The sequence below is a fragment of the Balaenoptera musculus genome, chromosome 9, assembly GCF_009873245.2.
Source record: "Balaenoptera musculus isolate JJ_BM4_2016_0621 chromosome 9, mBalMus1.pri.v3, whole genome shotgun sequence".
NCBI lineage: Eukaryota > Metazoa > Chordata > Mammalia > Artiodactyla > Balaenopteridae > Balaenoptera > Balaenoptera musculus.
In genome coordinates this window covers 46050008-46069753 of record NC_045793.1, presented here as the reverse complement: position 1 = coordinate 46069753, position 19746 = coordinate 46050008, and the positions used below count along the sequence as shown (strand labels likewise).

General features: G+C 42.0%; 1 protein-coding gene across 1 annotated transcript; it reads left to right on the top strand.

The window, feature by feature from the left end:
* The first annotated feature begins 1125 nt into the window (after window positions 1–1125).
* PPP1R17 (protein phosphatase 1 regulatory subunit 17) lies at window positions 1126–19211 on the top strand. The gene is made up of 5 exons (XM_036863823.1): window positions 1126–1209; window positions 6403–6509; window positions 10250–10402; window positions 11707–11859; window positions 17936–19211. Exons 2-5 carry the CDS (start codon window positions 6428–6430, stop codon window positions 18004–18006), a joined length of 459 nt encoding a protein of 152 aa, XP_036719718.1. The 5' UTR covers window positions 1126–1209; window positions 6403–6427; the 3' UTR covers window positions 18007–19211.
* The last annotated feature ends 535 nt before the right edge of the window (window positions 19212–19746 follow it).

The following is a 19746-nucleotide window of genomic DNA, read 5'->3' as shown; positions in this document are numbered from 1 at the left end:
CACTGACCTCTTCTGGGAGAACCCGTTTCTTGGGCAGTATTGGTGGGTAGTAGCCCCCTGACTACCCTCAGGGATCTCAGGTCCTTCCAGCCCATGCTGATCCCTACCTGATCTCCCAGACTGACCTCCCTGCTCCCCTGATGCCCAAACCAGTGCCTACAAACTTCTGCCCCTCCAATCAACACAGGACACTTCCTCCAGTGAGCGAACGGGAAACATGGACCCTTCCTCTCCATCCGACAGCATGTCACCTCCCACACAACTTGCTTAAATACCCTTTGACCCTAAGCCTTTCTTGGAGTGCATGTGGATTCCTAATACTAGAACATTTGGTTGAGTTCCTTTGAAGGAGCAAATTTCTCCTGCCCTCCATACTCCACCTATATGGTGAGGGCTGCATTCTTTGCTGGGTTTTCTCTCTTTCTAAAACGCTCTCACTGATGAGCAGGACTGTAAAGTGGTTAAGAGCATGGCCTCTAACATTCAATGCCCAGTTCAAACCCTAGCCTCACCATTTACTAGCAGTGAGAACTCGGGCCCCAGATTTCACATCAGTGGGACGGGCATGATGACAGCAGCTTATCTTGCAAAGCTGTTATGAGGGTTGAAGAGTTGATATGTGTAAAGAGGAGTGCCTGGCATGTGGGAAGCCTTATGTAAATGTCGGCGATTGCTACGATCACTCGTCTTCTCATCAGGATACTACTCGAAGAGGCAACAGTGGTGAGTGAGAGTACTCTGCATTTAAATTCAAATGGATCTGAGGGTCAGAATTAGCTGTGGCACCTTTGGGGCAAGTCACTTAATCTCTCTGTGCCTAAACTTCCATATTTGCAAAGCCAGGCCAAAAAAAAGTCCTACTGCATAAGGTTGTTATGGGGATTAAAGGACCTAGCTTGTTCGTCTGGACTACTCCAGCCTTGCACACCAGGCCCTCAAAGCACTACTCTGTGCATTGCTTTTGTAACGGACAATTATCACGGTAGGGAGCCGTGGCCGCGAGATGAGTCCTCTTTCCCTCTCCATCCCCCTTGCCCTGGCGCCTGAGAAACAGAGCATCCCCATGGCAACAGCGGCAGCTGGTCCCTTGATAAGAGGAGCTGAAGCCGGGCAGCAGCAGCCACTGCCACTGAGGAGCCGGCCCAGCGTCAGAGAGGAAACACTTCCTCCCCATCACTTGCCTTCTCATCTCAGCACCTGCACTGACTGGTAAGTGCTTCGGATTTTTTTACTCTGAGAACTTTTATGGTGAGAAAAGCAAGTTTCCAATAAGTTACAGCTCTTTTGTGGTTGCTGGGACAAAGAAGGCTGCAGCTGGTGGTACAGGGGGCGTGGGAGATGGCGGTGCTTTCTGGAGTGAGACTAAGCCAGAATTAGATGGGGAGCTGGGAAAGTTACCCCTTGCAAGTCATTTTTTCCGAGGGAGGTGGACTCCTGAGTTCTGTAAGAACCAGAGTCCCCGCAAATTAAATTGGGAAGTTTCATAATGAACACAGGAATATCTGCGTATTCACACAGAAGTGTAGGGAGGCTTACCTTCCAAGGCTGAGGAGTGTCCTAATCAAAAAAAACCTCTCTCTGTCCTACTTCGAGGAAGAGTCATTCCTCGAGGAATACTGCAAATTTAGGCCTTCTAAATGAACAAATTTGATTTAAAAGCGTGGTACTTTTAACCTGAATTCAGTCCTCAGGTTAAAAAAAGATTTGACAAAAGATATGGATTTTTACATAACCAGAGGCTGCTTTAACCAGACATCACATTGGGCTGTGGACATAACCTTCTAACTTTTTATTCCATCAAGTAAATCCAGGCCTGACTAATTTGGGGAAATTCTTTAGAATACCACATGACTCGGCTAAGTGTTAGCTCGCTCCTGAGAATCAGTATTACCATGTTCCCGAGGCCTGGAAATGGGTGTTCTGCAGTTGGTTTGTACCGTGGATTGTTCTTATTTCATCATTAGCTTCAGAAAAGGCCAGAGATGGGACAAGGAAATGGTTCCAATGGTTCAATTAAATGTACATGTTGTAATTCCAAGCAGAGGACTAAAAGAGCAAAGAAAGCAACTGACATTCTTAAAATGGTAGCATGTGCCGGGATCTGGGCTGGGAGCTTGACACACATTGTACTGTTAATACTCTCAACAACCCTGGAGAAGAGCCACTATCGTGCCCATTTCACAGATGTGGAAACTTAAGTTTCCAAGAGGACATATAACTTTCCCAAGTTCACCCAGCTAGAGAGTGGGACAAGCAACCAAGCATTTGTTTCTACCTTCTATCACCTCACAGCACCAAATGCTTACAGTCAGTGAGGAATTTTCTATGAATTAAACTACATATTCTAACACCCAACTGAGAAATCTAGTCAGTGTTAAGAGAAAGGACAAAATGCCCAGGGCAGCTTCTGACCTTAAAGTGAACTGACCAATCTTTTTTAGCTGCAGAAATAGCACTGCTGTCCTCCTGAAATAGGAACCAGCTCTGAGCTAGTGTAGACAGGCTCCCTCAAATGTGCCCTCGGCTTCAGCAGGCTGCTCTGGCGTTCCTGCCCTGCAACTTAGCCAGCTCCCTTCCCTGGCACCCAGCTCCCTGGACCTTTCCTCTCCTGCTCTCAAAAGAGAAAGAGACCTTTGTCATTAATAACCCCTGTGTGTTGTGACATCAGTTAATGTATCTCCTCTCTCAGTGGCATTTGTGTTTACAAGTGTCTCTCTGAGAAAAGGAATGTAAGGATTACCAAGAGGAATTGCAAGAGTTTAGCATCAGGATCCTGAAAACCTCCTCAAACCCCTGAAATGCCATCACCTGGTCTCTTGTACATGCTACAACAAAACACCCACACTCTCTCAAACAACAATGAGAAGAGTAATACAGACCCACAGCTCTTTCTTCTCTAATGGAAAAATCTGAAAACCACAAGTTTTTGTTGTTGTTAGGTTCAACGTAAATTCATTTTGTAGGCTTTATTTATGTGATTTAGTGTGAATATTCATATTTTTGCTACAGAAGTAATGCCTGTGATGGTGGAGCTTCCTGAGACTCCTCTGGAGGTGTTACATAATAAAAATATCCTGATTTCCACCATACACGTGGCCCCAGGCTTTTCAGGAGAGGTTGGGGGGCCCAATACTGACAGTCACAGTGGAGGTCCTAGTCGTCACTGTGTGAGTATTCAAATTCAGAGACCACACTGAACCAATAAACGGCAAGAGAATGAATGCTAAAGGACCACAAATCTTTGACTAGAAAACAGTTTACAAAATACCCCCAAAGCATCTCTTCAGTCCCTAGCCCTTTGGTTGGAATCTGAAGACCCAGGGTACCAGGTGTTTAGGTACGAAAGAAAGAGCTGATGCTTCAGAAATTTCCCATATTACAGCGAGCTGCTGAGGGAGATGATGAAACATTCCCTGGGCAGCATGACAAAAGCAACATCCATATGTTGTGCTTGGGGTGGAGACTGAATTAAAGAGAGAAATGCATGGGCAGAGTCAGGAATACGAAGTAGAAATATTCCATTTCCTAGTTCAAGAATTAGACTAGCTCCTGACTTACAGTGAGTGGCTCAATTATCCTGAGCACCACTTCTCACTGAGGGTAGAAATGCAGAGGGGGTAGGGAGACGGGGTCATCTTATACTAAGATTCAACAGGCAGATAAAATGACGATCATTAATAAGGTGATGTTAAACTCCAAATGCCTCTCTCCGCCTGTACTCATTCCTTTCTTTGTGTGAAGGTTTTCTGCCAAGAAGACTGTAGTGACATCATCCATAGTAAAAGCAGCTTCTAATCCCACGGGCAAAACGCATCCCTGCCCAGCATGGGGTATTTTTGTAAAGTAAAATCCCATATGTGAAAATCATCTCTCAGCCTCCTAGTAAACAGAGGCTTACCATCATTCTTTCCCTCACACTGATTTAAAATAGTGATGTGTCCCCCATAGACACTAGGTGCTACCTTGGGGAGGAGGCATGTGTCAGTTTTGTGACTAATCACCAGGTACCCTTACCTTGTCCGTGGACTTCTGACACTTGCACAGTTCGTCTCTCAAGGGCAGCCTCCTTTCTCTCAAGTCCAGTACTGTGAAAGCCAATTTGCTCAGATGGTGGCTGGCCGTCCCATAGGTCAGCATCTAGATGAAAATGAAAGAGTCAATGATTTTTAGAATTGTTCAGGTCCTCAGCTGGTCTTCATTAGCCAGCTATCTAGTAAGGTATAGACAATGTTACATGACTGATATTTACTCAATACCTACAATGTGCAAAGCACATAGCTACTATTTAATCGTCATAGTAACTCTGGGATAGTTACTATTAAGTCTATTTTACAGATAAGAAAACTGAGGCTAAGAATGGGGGCAGAGAGGACCATATGTCCCCGGGTACCAGTCTGTGGGTGCACCAGGAAGACGCTCGCCTTGGCAAATTCTACCACAGCAGCAATAGACTGTAGGTAGAAAGGGCAAAAACGATTATATTGCACTTGGGCTCCATCTACCCTCACTACATCATGACGATTTAGCCACTTCATCAAAGTCTTACTGCTTTTAGGTAAAGGGCTGAAATTTAACCTAGATCTATTTGACTTGAAAGCTCAGATTCAAATTAAATAAACCAGCTGTTGAGCACATAGGAGCAGCCATATGATCCAAGTACAAAAAACAGCTTACATTAGGTTGGAGAGAAGGAGAGGGGTACTCCTGCCAGAGAGGACCGAGAGTAGAAGGTAAGAGGCCTGAGTTCAAATGATGACTCTGACTCTAAGTATGTAACTAATTGTAGGTCATTTTAAGCTCTTTGAGTCTCAGTTTCTTCTTCTAGAGAATGAATATTTTAACTAGTTCCTGCATGGGGTGATGTTGAGCACAAAGTCTATGACAGGGCCCATGACTTTCTGCCCAAAGAGATGAAAGATTGACTAGGTACACAGGCCGTATCTGAATGACTTTGCCTCCAGACCCCAACACTGAGCCCATTCATCCTGAATGATGGTCCCATAGCTTTCCTCTTCACGCAAGCAGGTAGGGGCCGGCCACCCAAGTTAACAGCATACTTCCTTATGGTCCCAGGGAGTTGGCAGTCTCTATACAAACACTAAAAACAATGGTCTGAATTGATTTCTGCTGAAGTCACTCAGTGAAGTCAGTCTGCTCAGAATGACACTAAAAGCTGGCTCAAGTAATCCGTTAATGGCTCCATCTGCTACACAATGATCTCAGCTTGTAGGAGGAGAGGCCCTCTAGCCTTCCCAGAGAACACTGGCTTATTCCTCAGAAGACAACTGAGTTGAACTAATGCTGTGAGCTTGAAATGTTAACACAATTGATCTGTGTGTTCCTCTGCATGCCAGTGATCCAAGAATCTCAAGAAAAAAGGATCAGTTGGGTCATTTTAATCTTATTCCTCTCCAACCATTCTTGCTATGGTAGGACATGAGTAATAAATTACCTAAAAGAAACAGAATATAGGCAGACTCTAATGAAGACTTCCTATAAATCTCAACTAATGCATTTCTCATTCAGACCTGACACATGTCCATTCTGAATTTCTACTCCTTCTGGACAATGGCTACAACTAATAGCTCTGAGAAATTCAATGGATTTGCGGTTTAGGAAAAATGGGCGATGGGGGGAGGAGGAAGAGGAAACAGATTTGCTATAACATCAGAAATCTCTAGGGAGAAAATAATAAAGATCCATTTCAAGATCTAGATTTTTTCCTACCACATCTCTACGACTGTTATAATATGGATAGGGAAGAAGTCTCATTACTTCATAGTTATAAGCATGTAATTGTAGAAAACCAGAAGCCTGGTTCAATTTCAATTCAAAGGAACCACTGTATTAAGAGTCTTGGGTCTCTAGTGGAAGTCTTCAGAAATGGAGATGGATCCAAGCTTGGCTATTTAATAGATGTGTGACTAAATAAATTAATTAAATGTTCTGATCCTCAGTTTCCTCACCTGTGAAGTAGGCATAATCTCACTTTGCAGAACTCAACAGAAAAAAATACAGGCAAGGTTTAATCAAGATTTTCTGTAACCCCCAGCTAACTCTTTTCTAATTCAGACTTCACAAGTGTTCATTCTTGAAACTCCCACAGTGCTTCTGAAAGACAGCAAATATTGAACATTTGATACATGACAATTACTGATAATCCGTGTGTGTGTGTGTGTGTGTGTGTGTGTGTGTGTGTGTGTGTGTGTGATTCATTTATTTTGGCTTAAATCTTAAGTTTAGAGCTTCTAGTAGCTAAGTAGAAGAAGCAGACTTTAAATATAGGATTGAATTGAGAACATAGTAGTAAGTGCTCAGTAGATATACCTATTTAATAAGTGAGTGAATAAACAGAAGAGGTACTAATGGACTTGTTTCTATACTTCTGTGGTGCTGGAGAAGAAATCCACACACGGGCCCTCCTTTGATGATGTCCACTGAGCAAATGCAGCCACTGGAGCTCTCAGAAGACAGACTGGACAAGCGTGACCCTCGTTGTGGCCACTTAGGTAAATGCTCCAGTGTTAATGTCAATGGTGAAAGTCAGAAAGGGAACATCTCTGCCATTCAGTTTGCAAGCAAGTCAGAGGGAGGCCCCCTGAAACCTGATAGTTTGTGACTTCTGATGACAGCCAACACCAGATGGACGGGCAGATAGCCATGGGTCTGTGGGGTCTGCCATGTAAATATTAGCTGAAGCACTGTAGAGAAGTTCATTAGAATTAAAAAAAGAGGGGAAAGGCATTGTCCTCTTTTTTGGGTCTGACAGAGTCCCAGGCAGAGCATTTTTGAGGCAATAAATGGAATGTGACATTATAGCTTGTTTCCAGTACTTCCCGGCACACTTACACCCCATGTGCAGTGCCAATAAAATATTTCAACTATCTCTCTTTGCCTATCAAGACAGAATTTTAAATAGCCTTTTTCTGTTTATTGTCAATCTGTTTCCTTTCCAGAACTGACTTTTTGCATAACCTTTGTAATGAAAATACCAGAAACATTTCTGCCTCTACCCATTTCTAAAAATGAGACACTCAGACTTTTGATGGATGGGCCTTTTGCATATTCATAGCCTTTGTTTATGCCTCGCCTGGTTATGACTCCCCTTGCCTCTCCCCTCTCCCCATTTACCATCAAGATATTTTATATTCAGGATTTCTCCAAAAATAGGAAAAAAGGCAATTGAAGTAAAAGTCAAAATTGAAGGAAATGTCTTGCTCTTTGTACGGTGCCCTGAATCGCTTCTTGGGGTTGAATGGTGACACATGACTGGTCCACAGCCAGCCTGTACTTCCAGAGACCCCACAGCCAGGCAGCACCCATTCTGAGCCACTTTAATTCATTCAACAAATGTCTACGGTATGTATAATATGGGGGGCAATGAACTGTGCTCTGTGGTAATAAATTTTTAAAATTACATTTTCCACCCGGCATTAAGATACATAGACTCAAGAGCCTGGGTTTAATCCTGATGCCATAACCTGCCAGCAGTGGAATCTTCAGCCTTTTAGCTGGCCTTCTAAACCTCAGTTTCCTCATCTGCAAGTTAGGGATAATTGTACCTTTCCTCGTGGGCATGGTGTAAGAACTAAATGAGATAATATATTCAGGATGGTGTGAATATTTAACAGCTGGTAAAACACAGACATTGACGAATCAGAAAAGGTGTTGGCCCATCCCACACACTAAAATGAGGTGAAATCGCCTAGTACATAAGTAGCACTCAATAAAGCCCCCTTCTCATCTCCTTTTTTTGCATGCATGTAAACATAAAATCATATAGTCCAATGCCTTACACATAGTACAATTTCAATAAATGCTTATTAAATTGAGATGATTGGATGAAATTATTAAAATCTCCTAGATAAAAGGAAATATTTATTACTACTAAATATGGCTGAAGAATGATGCTGTTTGATTTTTTGGTTATGTATTATGATCTTCTGATGAGGCAGGCATAATGATATACAGTTACTAAATATTTCTGATAGTTGGTTCCTCACACGTATTAGGTTTTCTAAAACAAAGAATCATCCAGATATAACATCCAATAGACCATAAGTAACTTGGAAGCAAGATCCACTTCTTACTTTTCTTTTTAGTCCTAGCTCAATGCCGGCATATACAGTAGAGGTTTAATCAATATTTGTTGAATAAATAAATGAATGAATGACACAGGTTATGTCTAGACCCACAAAAGTGAAGTGAAAAGGTTTGGCACATTTAATCCACAATATTTTAAAGAAAGTGACCTGAATATTTTCATAAACAAAAGAAAGAGAAAGAGAGGAAAGACAAAAGGGAGGAAGGAAAAAAGGAAGGAAGGAATGGAGGGAGGGAGGGAGGGAAGGATTAAAAAAATCCAGTTACTCTCTGAATTTCCCCAACATCATTCATAGTTGTAAATCTAGCCGGACAGTATCCAGGCCATAGTGAGTTTCCAGAGAAGACAAATAGCTTCACTGCCTTGCAGCTTCTTTGAATCCTAACGGGATAGCTCCTTATCCATAATATGTTTGAGTTCATTCATTCAAGCATACATTCAACAAATATTTATTCATTGTTGCTAAGGAGATAAAACACAAGACACCTGTCATAAAAGACGGCCAAGAAGATATGTATAAGTAATCATTAGATCACCCTTTAAAGGTGTTAGCATGAGTAAAAATGCTGTGGATACTTAGAAAATGAGAAAGGACACCCAGGACTCGGGTTAATAAGAAAAGACAATGATGGGGTGGGAGTGGGAGGGTTTGGCTTTCCTCTGAGCCTTGGAGAAAGTATTGGGGGTAAGCAATGGCCAGAGTGAACATTTTTTGAGGATCTGAAATATATCAAATGTATCAAATGTTTTACCATCATTAACAAATTTAGTTCTCTCTCTCTCCCTTTCTCTCTCTTTCTCTCTCTTCTCTCTCTCACTCTCTCACACACACACACACTGATTTAATATTATCCTCATCTTAAAATTTGAGAGAATATTAAAGTTCCTAGAAATTAAGCCCCCCCCCCAACAAAAAAGGAAAAAAAAAAGAAATTATGGCCCAAGTTCTCAGAACTAACAAGAAACTGAGTCAGGATTTGAACTTAGATCAGTCTAACTCTACTTATTTTTCCATTCAGCAAGCATTTATTGGTGGGAGAGGCAAATAAGAATAAAATTGTCAAAAGGATATATAATCTTTAATCTCCAAGAAGACTCCATCTAGAGCGGAGGTAAATCATTACGGAATGAACAAATGCTAGAACAGTGACAGAGGCGCTCAAAGGACAGCAACATAAACCAAAGCACAGAGGAGTAAAATGGAACAGAGAGAATACTTTAATGGGCAAGGGGTGATCAGATCGGATTAATTACATACAATGACATCTGATGGACCTGATGTAGAATCCAGGCTTCAAAAGCTCTGGTGAGGTAATGCAGGGGACTGAGGAAAATAAAGAGATGAATAAGAAGATGCGAGGACCTGGGGTTAGGATGGGCAAATAGGAGAATTGCAAAGCCAGGGGGCAGGGTAAAGACCAATGCTGATATACACACTACTATATATAAAATAGATAATCAACAAGGACCTACTACTGTATAGCACAGGGAACTCTACTCACTACTCTGTAATAACCTATATGGGGAAAGAATCTGAAAAAGAATAGATATATGTATATGTATAACTGAATCACTTTGCTGGACACCTGAAACTAACACAACATTGTAAATCAACTATACTCCAATATAAAATAAAAATTTTTTGAAAAGACCAATGCTGAAGTGTAAGCGTGAATCACTGGTGTGACTTGGCCAGTCATAGAAATGAAGGCAGTGAGGAACAGACTGAGAACTCAACTACAAGACCAAAGAGAGCACAAGACGCCGTACTGGCCCTTGGGCTCTCCAAAGAGAATAAGGCTTGAGCAAAGGAAATTGGGAAGGAGCATTTGGCACCTGTTGTCCCATCAGAAATGTAACTTAAACCCACTCTGTGCCTTGCTTAACTATATTTTAAAATTCCTCTTTGCCTTGATTATCCATCCCATTTAAGCTCTCTCCATTTGGAATTTTACAGAATTCTAGTTTTATTACATGATTTATACATGTAAAGTCCGCTGTAGAAGAGGCCACAATAAATAAATACTTTTCTTTTTCAGACCAAACGACTTCTACTCCTATCATCAGGTATAATAGGAATCCAACCAGTCCGTGACTGGACTCTTATGTAATATTCTTTTTTTCTTTACGTCTTGTCAAAATCAGATGACCTTTCAGACCAGTTTATTAAGGACTGTGATCTCAAAAAGAAGCCAAGAAAAGGGAAAAATGTACAAGTCACCCTGAATGTTGAGTCAGACCAGAAAAAACCAAGGAGAAAAGATACACCGGCCCTGCACATCCCACCTTTCATACCAGGTAATGGACAATGAGGTCAGTTTGCACATCTGTAAAAGGGAACTGCTTGCCTCTAGATCACATTGGTCTTACAGTTTTTTCCTTAAATATTTGGATGTTTTTAAATCACTGTTACAATCTCTACATTTGTCTTAGTTACGATAAGGCCAGCCACTATAACATATATATATATATATATATATATATATATATATATATATATATATATATAGTCCAAAATATTAGTGGATAACGCAATACAAGTTTACTTTTCCCTCATCAGTGGAAGTTGGGGGCGGGGGAGGCAGGCTGTGCTCCAAACAGTCCCGCAGGGACTCGAGTCGATGGACATCATCAGTACACGGCTTCTAAAGTCACCGTAGGCATCCAGCAGGCCCAGGGCAGACAGAGTGGAGGACTGGCAAGCCTACAGGTGGCACACACACTTCCTTCCATCACAACCCTCACCCGACTGCAAGGGAGGCCGAGAAATGCAGCCCAGCTGTGTGCCCAGAAGAGCGAAACAGTCTGGTGAACAGCTAATGAGTCTCTATAACAACCGTGCTTGTGACACGTGACACTCTCTTGTTTCCAAACGTTTTGTTTTGTCTTATTTCCTTTACCCCTTCCCTCCAGGCCGTTTATTTAATGTCCTCTCTATTCACAACCCACTCGGAGGGATACAAAACAAATAGAACACAGAGCGTTCTGAAAAGGAACTTTCAGTTTTATAAGAAATAAGAGAAACACATAAACAGCTGAAATACACAGCAAGAAGTAACATCATAACGGAGGTCCTCAGATAAGGACCCTGGGAGCTCAGTGTGGACACTTTTATAGTGGAGGCTGTTTTCAGAGAGTTTTCTCCATTCTACAGATGGAGAAAACTGTCACGCAGAGAAGAGAGGAGAGTAGGCAGGTAGGGGGAAGTAGAGGACTAATTAAGTCAGTGAAGAGTGTAGCCCGTGGCTTATGGAACAGCAAAGGCCCCATTGCTCTAATGGGGGTGGACTTTGGCAGCAGACGGACCTGGGCTCCATTCCTCAGGCACATGTCTTTGCCTCACTTTCCTCAGCGAGTGGACGGTGGTAGTAATATTAAATTGCTCAGGGTTTTGTGAGGCTAAAATGAAATCAGGCATGTAAAATCCTTTGCACAAACGATGTTCTCTAGTGTAGCCTCAATAAATACTAATTCTTATTTTAAAGAAACTGCTTTTATTAAGATGTTTGAAAAGATCTATTGACTACCATCACCAGGTGTATGTGCAAATATGGATGCATGTATTTGACCCTGTTTCTCCCTCTGTTCCCCTAATTATGCAGGTGTGCTTTCAGAACATTTAATTAAAAGATACGATGTCCAAGAGAGACATCCAAAAGGCAAAATGAGTCCAGCTCTTCATAATACTGACCTGGAACAGAAAAAGCCAAGGAGAAAAGACACACCTGCCCTGCACGTGTCCCCCTTTGCAGCAGGTAAAAGAGCTGGTGCAGGGCATTTTCAGGGGTGATGGAAACAGGTCAAGAGCCTTACCATCTGGAGGTGTCAGAGGCATGGCCTTTGTCCTGGTCCAGAAATCTGTGTCTCAAAGAAGTGCCCAGGAGAGGAGTAGCATTTACTGCTGCCTTTTAGGTTTACCTTCATTGGCCGCTCCCGTGGGGCTGACTTGGAGCTGGGTGAGGATCAGAGCATAACTCGTGCTTCAGCAGAACTGGCCGAATTCACTGAGCCAATGAAATAGAAATGTCAGTGGGTTTAAATACCCTCCTCCCCAGTCTTCCAGGAATCTTGCATTCTATGGCTGACAGCTGAGTCTCCCAAGACACCTGGATATACTTACCAAATCCTCAAAAGAAGAGAAAGAGTGAAAGGGAGAGAAAGAGAGCTGCAGAAACAATGATAGCTCTCCTAATATGTGTCAAATCAAACCAAAAAGTCTTGCTGAACTATGTGCACAACCCCACGTCACAGGGCAGGGCAGCCAGCGTGTGAGGTATAGTCTAGTCCCTGAGAATTTTATGTACAGGTTGGGGAGAAAGACATATACAATCACGGTTAGAGTATAAGACGGAGTGCGTGTTTGTTTTATATAGGTAGTTGGGGGTGGGAGAATGGCGGAAGAGAAAATGTGCTAATGTTTACTGAAACCCTACTTAATGTTAGCTGCTGAGTTTACATGTCTTGTGGATTTTCAAAAATCAACTGAATAACACGATAACTATTATCTCACTTTACAGTTAAAAAAATTGAGAGAGAGTTGAAGTGACTTAGCTACTCTAAAGCCTTCTGTTGATGAAATTGATAGATGGATGGTTGATTGCCTAATTGACGCTGGGATGATTAGAATGATCGATGAATGGATCAAATTATGCTCACGTTCAAACACTATTACATGACAGAGCTGGGGCTCCCGTCCAGGTCTGTCTCATCTGTGAGCGGTTTTTCATTGCACCATGCTATGGTTTGGACTGGTAGCATTTTAGCAATCCAGAAGGGACACTTGGGAGGAGATGAGATTTAGTCATTATTATAAAACTGTGTTTTCCCATTATTGCATCTAACAACAAAATTGAAAGACGACTCAGAACACATCATGAAAAGACAGTCAGGGGATCAGACAGGTTTACTGACCTCTGAGAAGAGCCAGGCAAGGCGGAATGGAGCATGAGGAGACACTTGTCTGGAGAAATGGACCAAGGACCAGTTGGGAGGGTCTGAACCTGCCTCGGCCATGTTTCTCATAGGTTACATGCATCCCTACCTATACCGATCCTTCAACCCATCACACATTTCCTCCAAGCTCTGCCTCTGTCCAAATTCTAGTCACCTTTTAAGACTCAGCCAGCTTAAAGTCTCTGCCAAAAGACCCCTCCAAGGCCAAAATGAATATTTTTTATTCTGAACTAACTCTGTATTAGAGCTGGGCATGCAAATACCAAGACTTTGCCCTCTCTTTTGGTATTGTCCTTATTGTTTTTGTTGCTGTTGTTGTAGCTGTTATTTAAATTAACTTACATCAAAGACTTTTTCGATGAAGTCATGAGAATTGGCCTGGGATTGCCCTGTGTTGCTGGTATTCACCTTGATATCTGGTCCAGTGCCTCCTATATAGCCGCGCTCAATAAGTATCTGTTCATTAGATATTCCATTTGGCAATCATGATTTAGCAGTTTCAAGTTCTCCATTAGGAGACTGATTATTTTCTGCTCATTCTTGTATTTGTTTTTACTGAAGTCCTTGTAGGGGAAGACTTAGTAGAGGAACAAAAATACTGACGGTCAGAGAGTTACCTTAGTACACAGCACTGAACATGGGCTTTGGAGTCAGACAGGTGTAGGTTTGATCTCTGGTTCTGCTGCATTCTAGCTTTGTGACCTTGGGAAACAGACTATAAGAGCCTCCTTCATTTCATCCATCTCTGAAAGGAGAACCATAAAATCTGTCTCCCAAGGTTGTTAACACAATTAATTAAAGTATATAAAGCACCTAACACACTTCCTGGCTTATTGAAAGTCCTCAATAAATGTGAGTTCACCTCTATCCTCTTTTCAAACTTATATTCTTTTTTTTTTTTTAACATCTTTATTGGAGTATAATTGCTTTACAGTAGTGTGTTAGTTTCTCCTTTATAACAAAGTGACTCAGCTATACATAAACATATATCCCCGTATCCCCTCCCTCTTGCGTCTCCCTCCCACCCTCCCTATCCCACCCCTCCAGGTGGTCACAAAGCACCCAGCTGATCTCCCTGTGCTATGCGGCTGCTTCCCACTAGCTATCTATTTTACATTTGGTAGTGTTTATATGTCTATGCCACTCTCTCACTTCGTCCCAGCTTACCCTTCCCCCTCCCCGTGTCCTCAAGAACCTTATATTCTTTGAGGTAAGTTAAACCATTTCTTAAAGGTGAGAATTTTTCTAGTCACAGTGTTTTACCTCTCCATAGAGCCCTGCTGATTCAAGGAACTTCCTAAACTGTTCAGCTCTATTTCTCTGGGAATGGAGGCTGCTTACATCCCAGTATCGACATCCTAAGAGAGCAGCTTCCCGGACAAATAAAAAATATTTATCAAACAGTGCAAAGTACACAAGAGTTGGAGCAGTGGCCTGTATACATTGTGGAATTCATTGAATCAGCAAATCTTTGGGTTGCAAGTATTTGCAATTAAAGATAGTGTTCTATGATTCTAGCTTTCATTAGCATATTAGCTGAAGTACTTTATTTTTGAAGAGCCTTTTAGTATCTAAAGATTTGGCAGTAATCGAAATGCTAGTTAAGCTGATAAGAATAGAGCCTTCAGCAGATGTTCAGAGAGACACACTGGTTCTAATAAGGGTCTTGAGAGGAACTCACAGGAAAATGCACTCCGGAGACATCGCCTCTCATTAGCCCTTGGCAAGTGAAGGCTGGACAGGGATTCACTCGCTTCTTTAAATCTCTGGCTAACTACCTTCATTCCCTGAGGTTAATGAGCTTCTGTGACAGCTTCCAGCCATCAGACAACTCCTCTGAGCAGTAAGGAGTCATCTCGAGCTTCCTTCCCAGCCCAAGCTTTGCTCTCCATGTGACCCACAGTTGCCAGGGCCAAGGAACCGCAGGGCAGGGAGCGCTGGTTTGGGATTGGTCAGAGCTGCGTAGCCGAGACCTGCTTAAGAGGAAGCGAAGTCTTCAGTTGAGGCCTGTGGCAAAAGGAACTGGAGAAAGTAATGAAGAATGAGGCTGCAAGCATTGAAGAGAAGCTTCCTGAAAAATTGGCCCATGAGCTGTGAACAGTTGGAGATCAAAGCTCAATATGGTACTTGTAGAAAGGAGCCTGATGTGTCCTTTGAAAGTGACACCTCTTCTGTCCTGCCGGGAATAGAGCGCTCTCTCTGGTGTGGTTTACCAAGAGCGGTGGTGTCTTAGCCCTGGCTACCTTAGATCTGCACACATCTGTAATGCAGGTGACTGGCTTTAGATGGTGCTCTGGCTCGGATCATGGCCTTAAACAGCTTGCTGCAGGGCTAATTGACCCTTTAGAGACCTTGGGCTAACAGCTTTGGCCTTAAAAACACATCAAGCTCTAAGAAGCAACCAAGTGCCCTAAACTCTTCTACATAGAGAGTGGAAGGGAAAGAAGTGGCATTTTTCTAAATCCCTACTATATTCCAAGTCTTGTGCTAGATGTTAGAATATCCTTTGAGAATCTCATAGTTTGGTAAGGAGACGGATGTCTTGTCCAATGATTCCTACAATGTGTAAAGTTCTTTAACAGAGGTTCATGTAAGGTGTGATTGAAGCATAAAAGAATGTTGGGCTAAATCTATCTTGGCGGGATCACCCCTTGTGGGAGATACAAATTATGTTTCCTCCAGTTTTACAGATGAATAAACTGAGGCTCAGACAGGTTAAGTGACCTGCTCCAAGTTCAGTGGCCAATGAAGGGAAAGTTTTCTGGCTCTAGAGCTCATTTCTTCAATAATACACCTCTGCTTATACAGGAAAATGTGAGGATCAGGGCTGGGTTAAATCAGATAGACTAGTGTTTGTCGAATCTCATTCATCTTCAAATGACCAAAGGCAATGATATGAAGCATGAAGGATAAGCACACAGTGATGACATATAGATGCTACTGATTTAAGCCTCATCCTGAGCAATGATATCCATGAAATCAAGATTTTGATAAACTACCGTATATTTTTTTCATTATAAGACGTTAAAATGAATGCTTAATTATACTAATATAAATTCTAGTTCACCTTCCACTTGAAAGTATCTCCTGTGTCCCTGTGGAAAACCTAGCCCACTTTGGGAAGGGCTGACATTGATGATTTAACAGCTTCCTTCCTTCCCTGAAATCCCAGGATTTTTTTTTTTTTTTTTTTGACCCAGATGCTTGTACAACTAGGTGTCAAGGATACTTAAAATAACCAGAAAGTTGAGTAGGATCTGGGAATTTAAAGGCTCCTGTCCACATTGAATCCACCCAAATTTGGTGTAATGTGAAGAAATATCAAGGAAGGAAGGATGGTAGGCTTGGGGGCTCAGCATAGCTAACTCTATGTGCTTCTATCAAGACAGCCTTAATTCTAAATTAAAATCCAAACCTCTGTGCAACTGGTATAAGAGAAAATATCTCCCACTCTGTTTCATAAGTGATTTATGCAAAAGCCTTATTTTCAGCCAGACTCTTGAAATTGTTTTTCTCCTCCAATAAATATCAGCTAATTGGTAAAGAACCCATATGAACAAACTAGGGACTGAATCAAATGAATAGTCATGAAGATCAACACATAGTTTTCATCAATTTGGCACTGTTGAATGGAGTCCAGTGTTGTAGAAAGGCCCCTTGTGGTGCACAGCTTTCCTCCCTCGAGTTTAGATCTTTATGAAATGCTTCATGCACAGAAAGGTCTCTAATTCTGAGAAGGGTGGGGAGTGATTCAAGGCAGCGGTGGGAAAACAAAGCTGACTGACTGGAGTGGGGTGACAGAAACCATGGAGGACTGGCCCTGAACCACAGCTCCCTTTCCTTTTGTTAAAACAACCGATTTCACAATTCACAGGATGAGCAGAACCATCCAGGCCTCCTTGGATGGATTTTTCTGGGCTGATCAGTCCAGAAAATGGTGCTCAGGCTTCTGAATTCCACAGACTAGTAGACTTTTAAAAACAAGATATTGTGAGCCTAACATAGGGATAGCAACTTCGAATTTTGCCTAGTAAGGAGACTGACAAGACAACCATCTAACACCCCTAAAATTTCATAAAAGAAAGGATATTTTAATCCCCAAAATAAGAAAAAGAATCATCTCAAAATAAAGGACAGCTTCTTAAGTTGTAGCCATATAGCTGTATGAAAAAAATTCACTGCATTTTCCTTATTTTCTCGTTTTGCTCTAAACCACATAAAATGTATCATCTACCAGCACTGACATTCAGAAGCAGCATGTTCAGAGTCTCAGCTCAATATTTCCCCCAGATGTTAGTAAAATATGTTTAGTTTGACTTCATGAGGCTTACCAGTTCTTTTCAAAGGGAAAATAAACTAGCAAATTGTGAAAGGAAAGGAAGAAGTTGCTCATGGCTGTAGCACTGTACTAAGAATCATTACATACTTCTCATTTAGTTGTCACAATAACCCTTTATATAAATATTAATGCCCTCATTTTACGTACAAGAAAACTTAGGTCTGAAGGTGTTATCTGGCCCAACACAGATTAAGTGCTGAATGAGTCCGAAGCAGTTAGACTCCAAAATCCATATGCTTGCCATCCTACTGCTGTAAGCTTAAATGTAGAACGTAGAGAAGGGAGTGAAAGTTGCCTCTGACTCCTAGGTTGAGCATCTTTTATAACCATAATGGTGTTCTCACTGAGCCACAGATCCTCTGGGAAGGCCAAATAAGGCCCCTCAGCTCCCTCTCTCTCTGTTGACACCTTTAGCAGTTAGCTTTGCAGACATTAAAACGTTTCTGCATTGCCATGCTCCTGTGTACTGTCTATGCTGTAAGGTCGTCTAATATTTTAATTAGAGGCACTTAATTGCAGATCTGTGCTTTGTTTTGCAGGTGTGACACTGCTCAGGGACGAGAGACCCAAAGTGATCATGGAAGATGATGAAAAAGATGGTGACAAATAGCTATTTAAAGATATTTCCCCTAAGACCACCTGTAAATAGGTTAGATTGGTTCCCTATGGCGACCTAGAAAAAATAGACTTGTTTCTGCTCTCATTTTGTCATAGTCTGCCTTTAAGATCCAGACACATTTTCCCCAGGAGGCATACTATATCAGATTGCCAGTCACCTCTTTGTCTTCCTCTTCTTTTTTGAATCTGGTTTCTATTCCCACTTCTTGAGTTTTCATCTTCTGATGCAGTGGAAAGGAAGCAGATCATCCTAACTTGGGAGATAACAGGGAAAGCTTTAGTGCTCAGCGTCTGCCTCTTCTGGAACAATTCGTGGAGCAAAGAGCGTGGATAACATGTGAATCCTTTATTTCTTGGCGTATGCTGCTGGGCGGGACTTGACTTCACATCATCCAAATACTAGTTCAAGTTGGGACTCCCTGTTGCCAGTTAGGGAAATGAGAATGTTTGGGTTCTGACTCACTGATTGCTTTGGAGAACATGGTCTTTTATCTCTTTTATCCTTTCTCAAGAGTCCAAGTGTCTCTTGTGACATACCTAGCTAAGATCCTTGTAACTGATACCCTAAAAGTGAATATGTGAGCTGGGGGAGTCAACCCAACCAACCATGCCTTGACTGAAAACACCGCAGACAGAGGGTGCCAGTCTATCTGGGAAGCTTAGCAATATACCCTATTTATTTTTAAAAATGTTTCTTAACCATGTTTTCCTGAAATTTTGTGAGTTGTGTCACAAACAACCATTACTAATTATAGGTATAATACCAATGTTTGTGATGAATTTACTTTTTAAAAACTTAATTAAGATCAATGGAAGGCCATTCCTATACTTTTAGCAATCTCACTTATTTAGACCCCAATGTGCTTTCTTGGATGTGAGGGAAAGATGTGGCATTAGCTAGTGAGCAGGAGTCTATGTATGACCCCTGCCCCAGCCTGCAGTCTGTGAGTGCCATGAGAAGGTTTTGCACGAGGGCCTCATCATCTATCAGGTGATGGACATGGGGAAAAACGAAAGCTGTCGTTCAAAGGTATAAAGGTGGATATTCAAACAGATGCTGCCTAAGTGATAATTTGGAAGCTCTGTATACACCCTGACTCCAATAGTTTGTTAATCCCTTCTGCCTTTCTGTCCTTCTCACAAATGTGGAAAAGATACAGGACGCTGCTGGTAATAAAGATGCTTCTGGTAATAAGATGCATTGCTATGTCCGGGTGCATTTCTCCTAAAAATACCCTATTTTACACTTATAAATACCCTTTATTACACTGATAAAGAGAAGAGGTTGCAAAAGAGACTCAAGGATTGTTTTGTTTGTTTTTGACCCACAGAGGTTTAAAAATGTTTGAATCAACCATTAATATTTAATAATCTAATCAGGAGAATTTACATAAAACCCTAGATTTCCAGATTCTCTTGAGAAGCCATCTCAAGGTCTGGCAGCCTGAGCCGGATTTAGAAGCGTGGCAACCATCAGCGGGCACTGAGCACCAGATGCCCTTTTAGGAGAAATATACATTCTCCAGCTCTCCATCTGCCCCACCTGGAGTATTTCACCCACTGACTTCACCCTCCAGCCTTCACATTTGAGTCTGGAACCCCTGGTGAAGACCCATACTTTGTGTCCCTAATGATCTCTCCCTCTTTGATCCCAGTGCTGGACTTTTACTAGCGGTGGCCCCAATCACAGCTTTGGGAAGAGGGGAGCAAGATTGTGGCCAGGCTGCTGGTT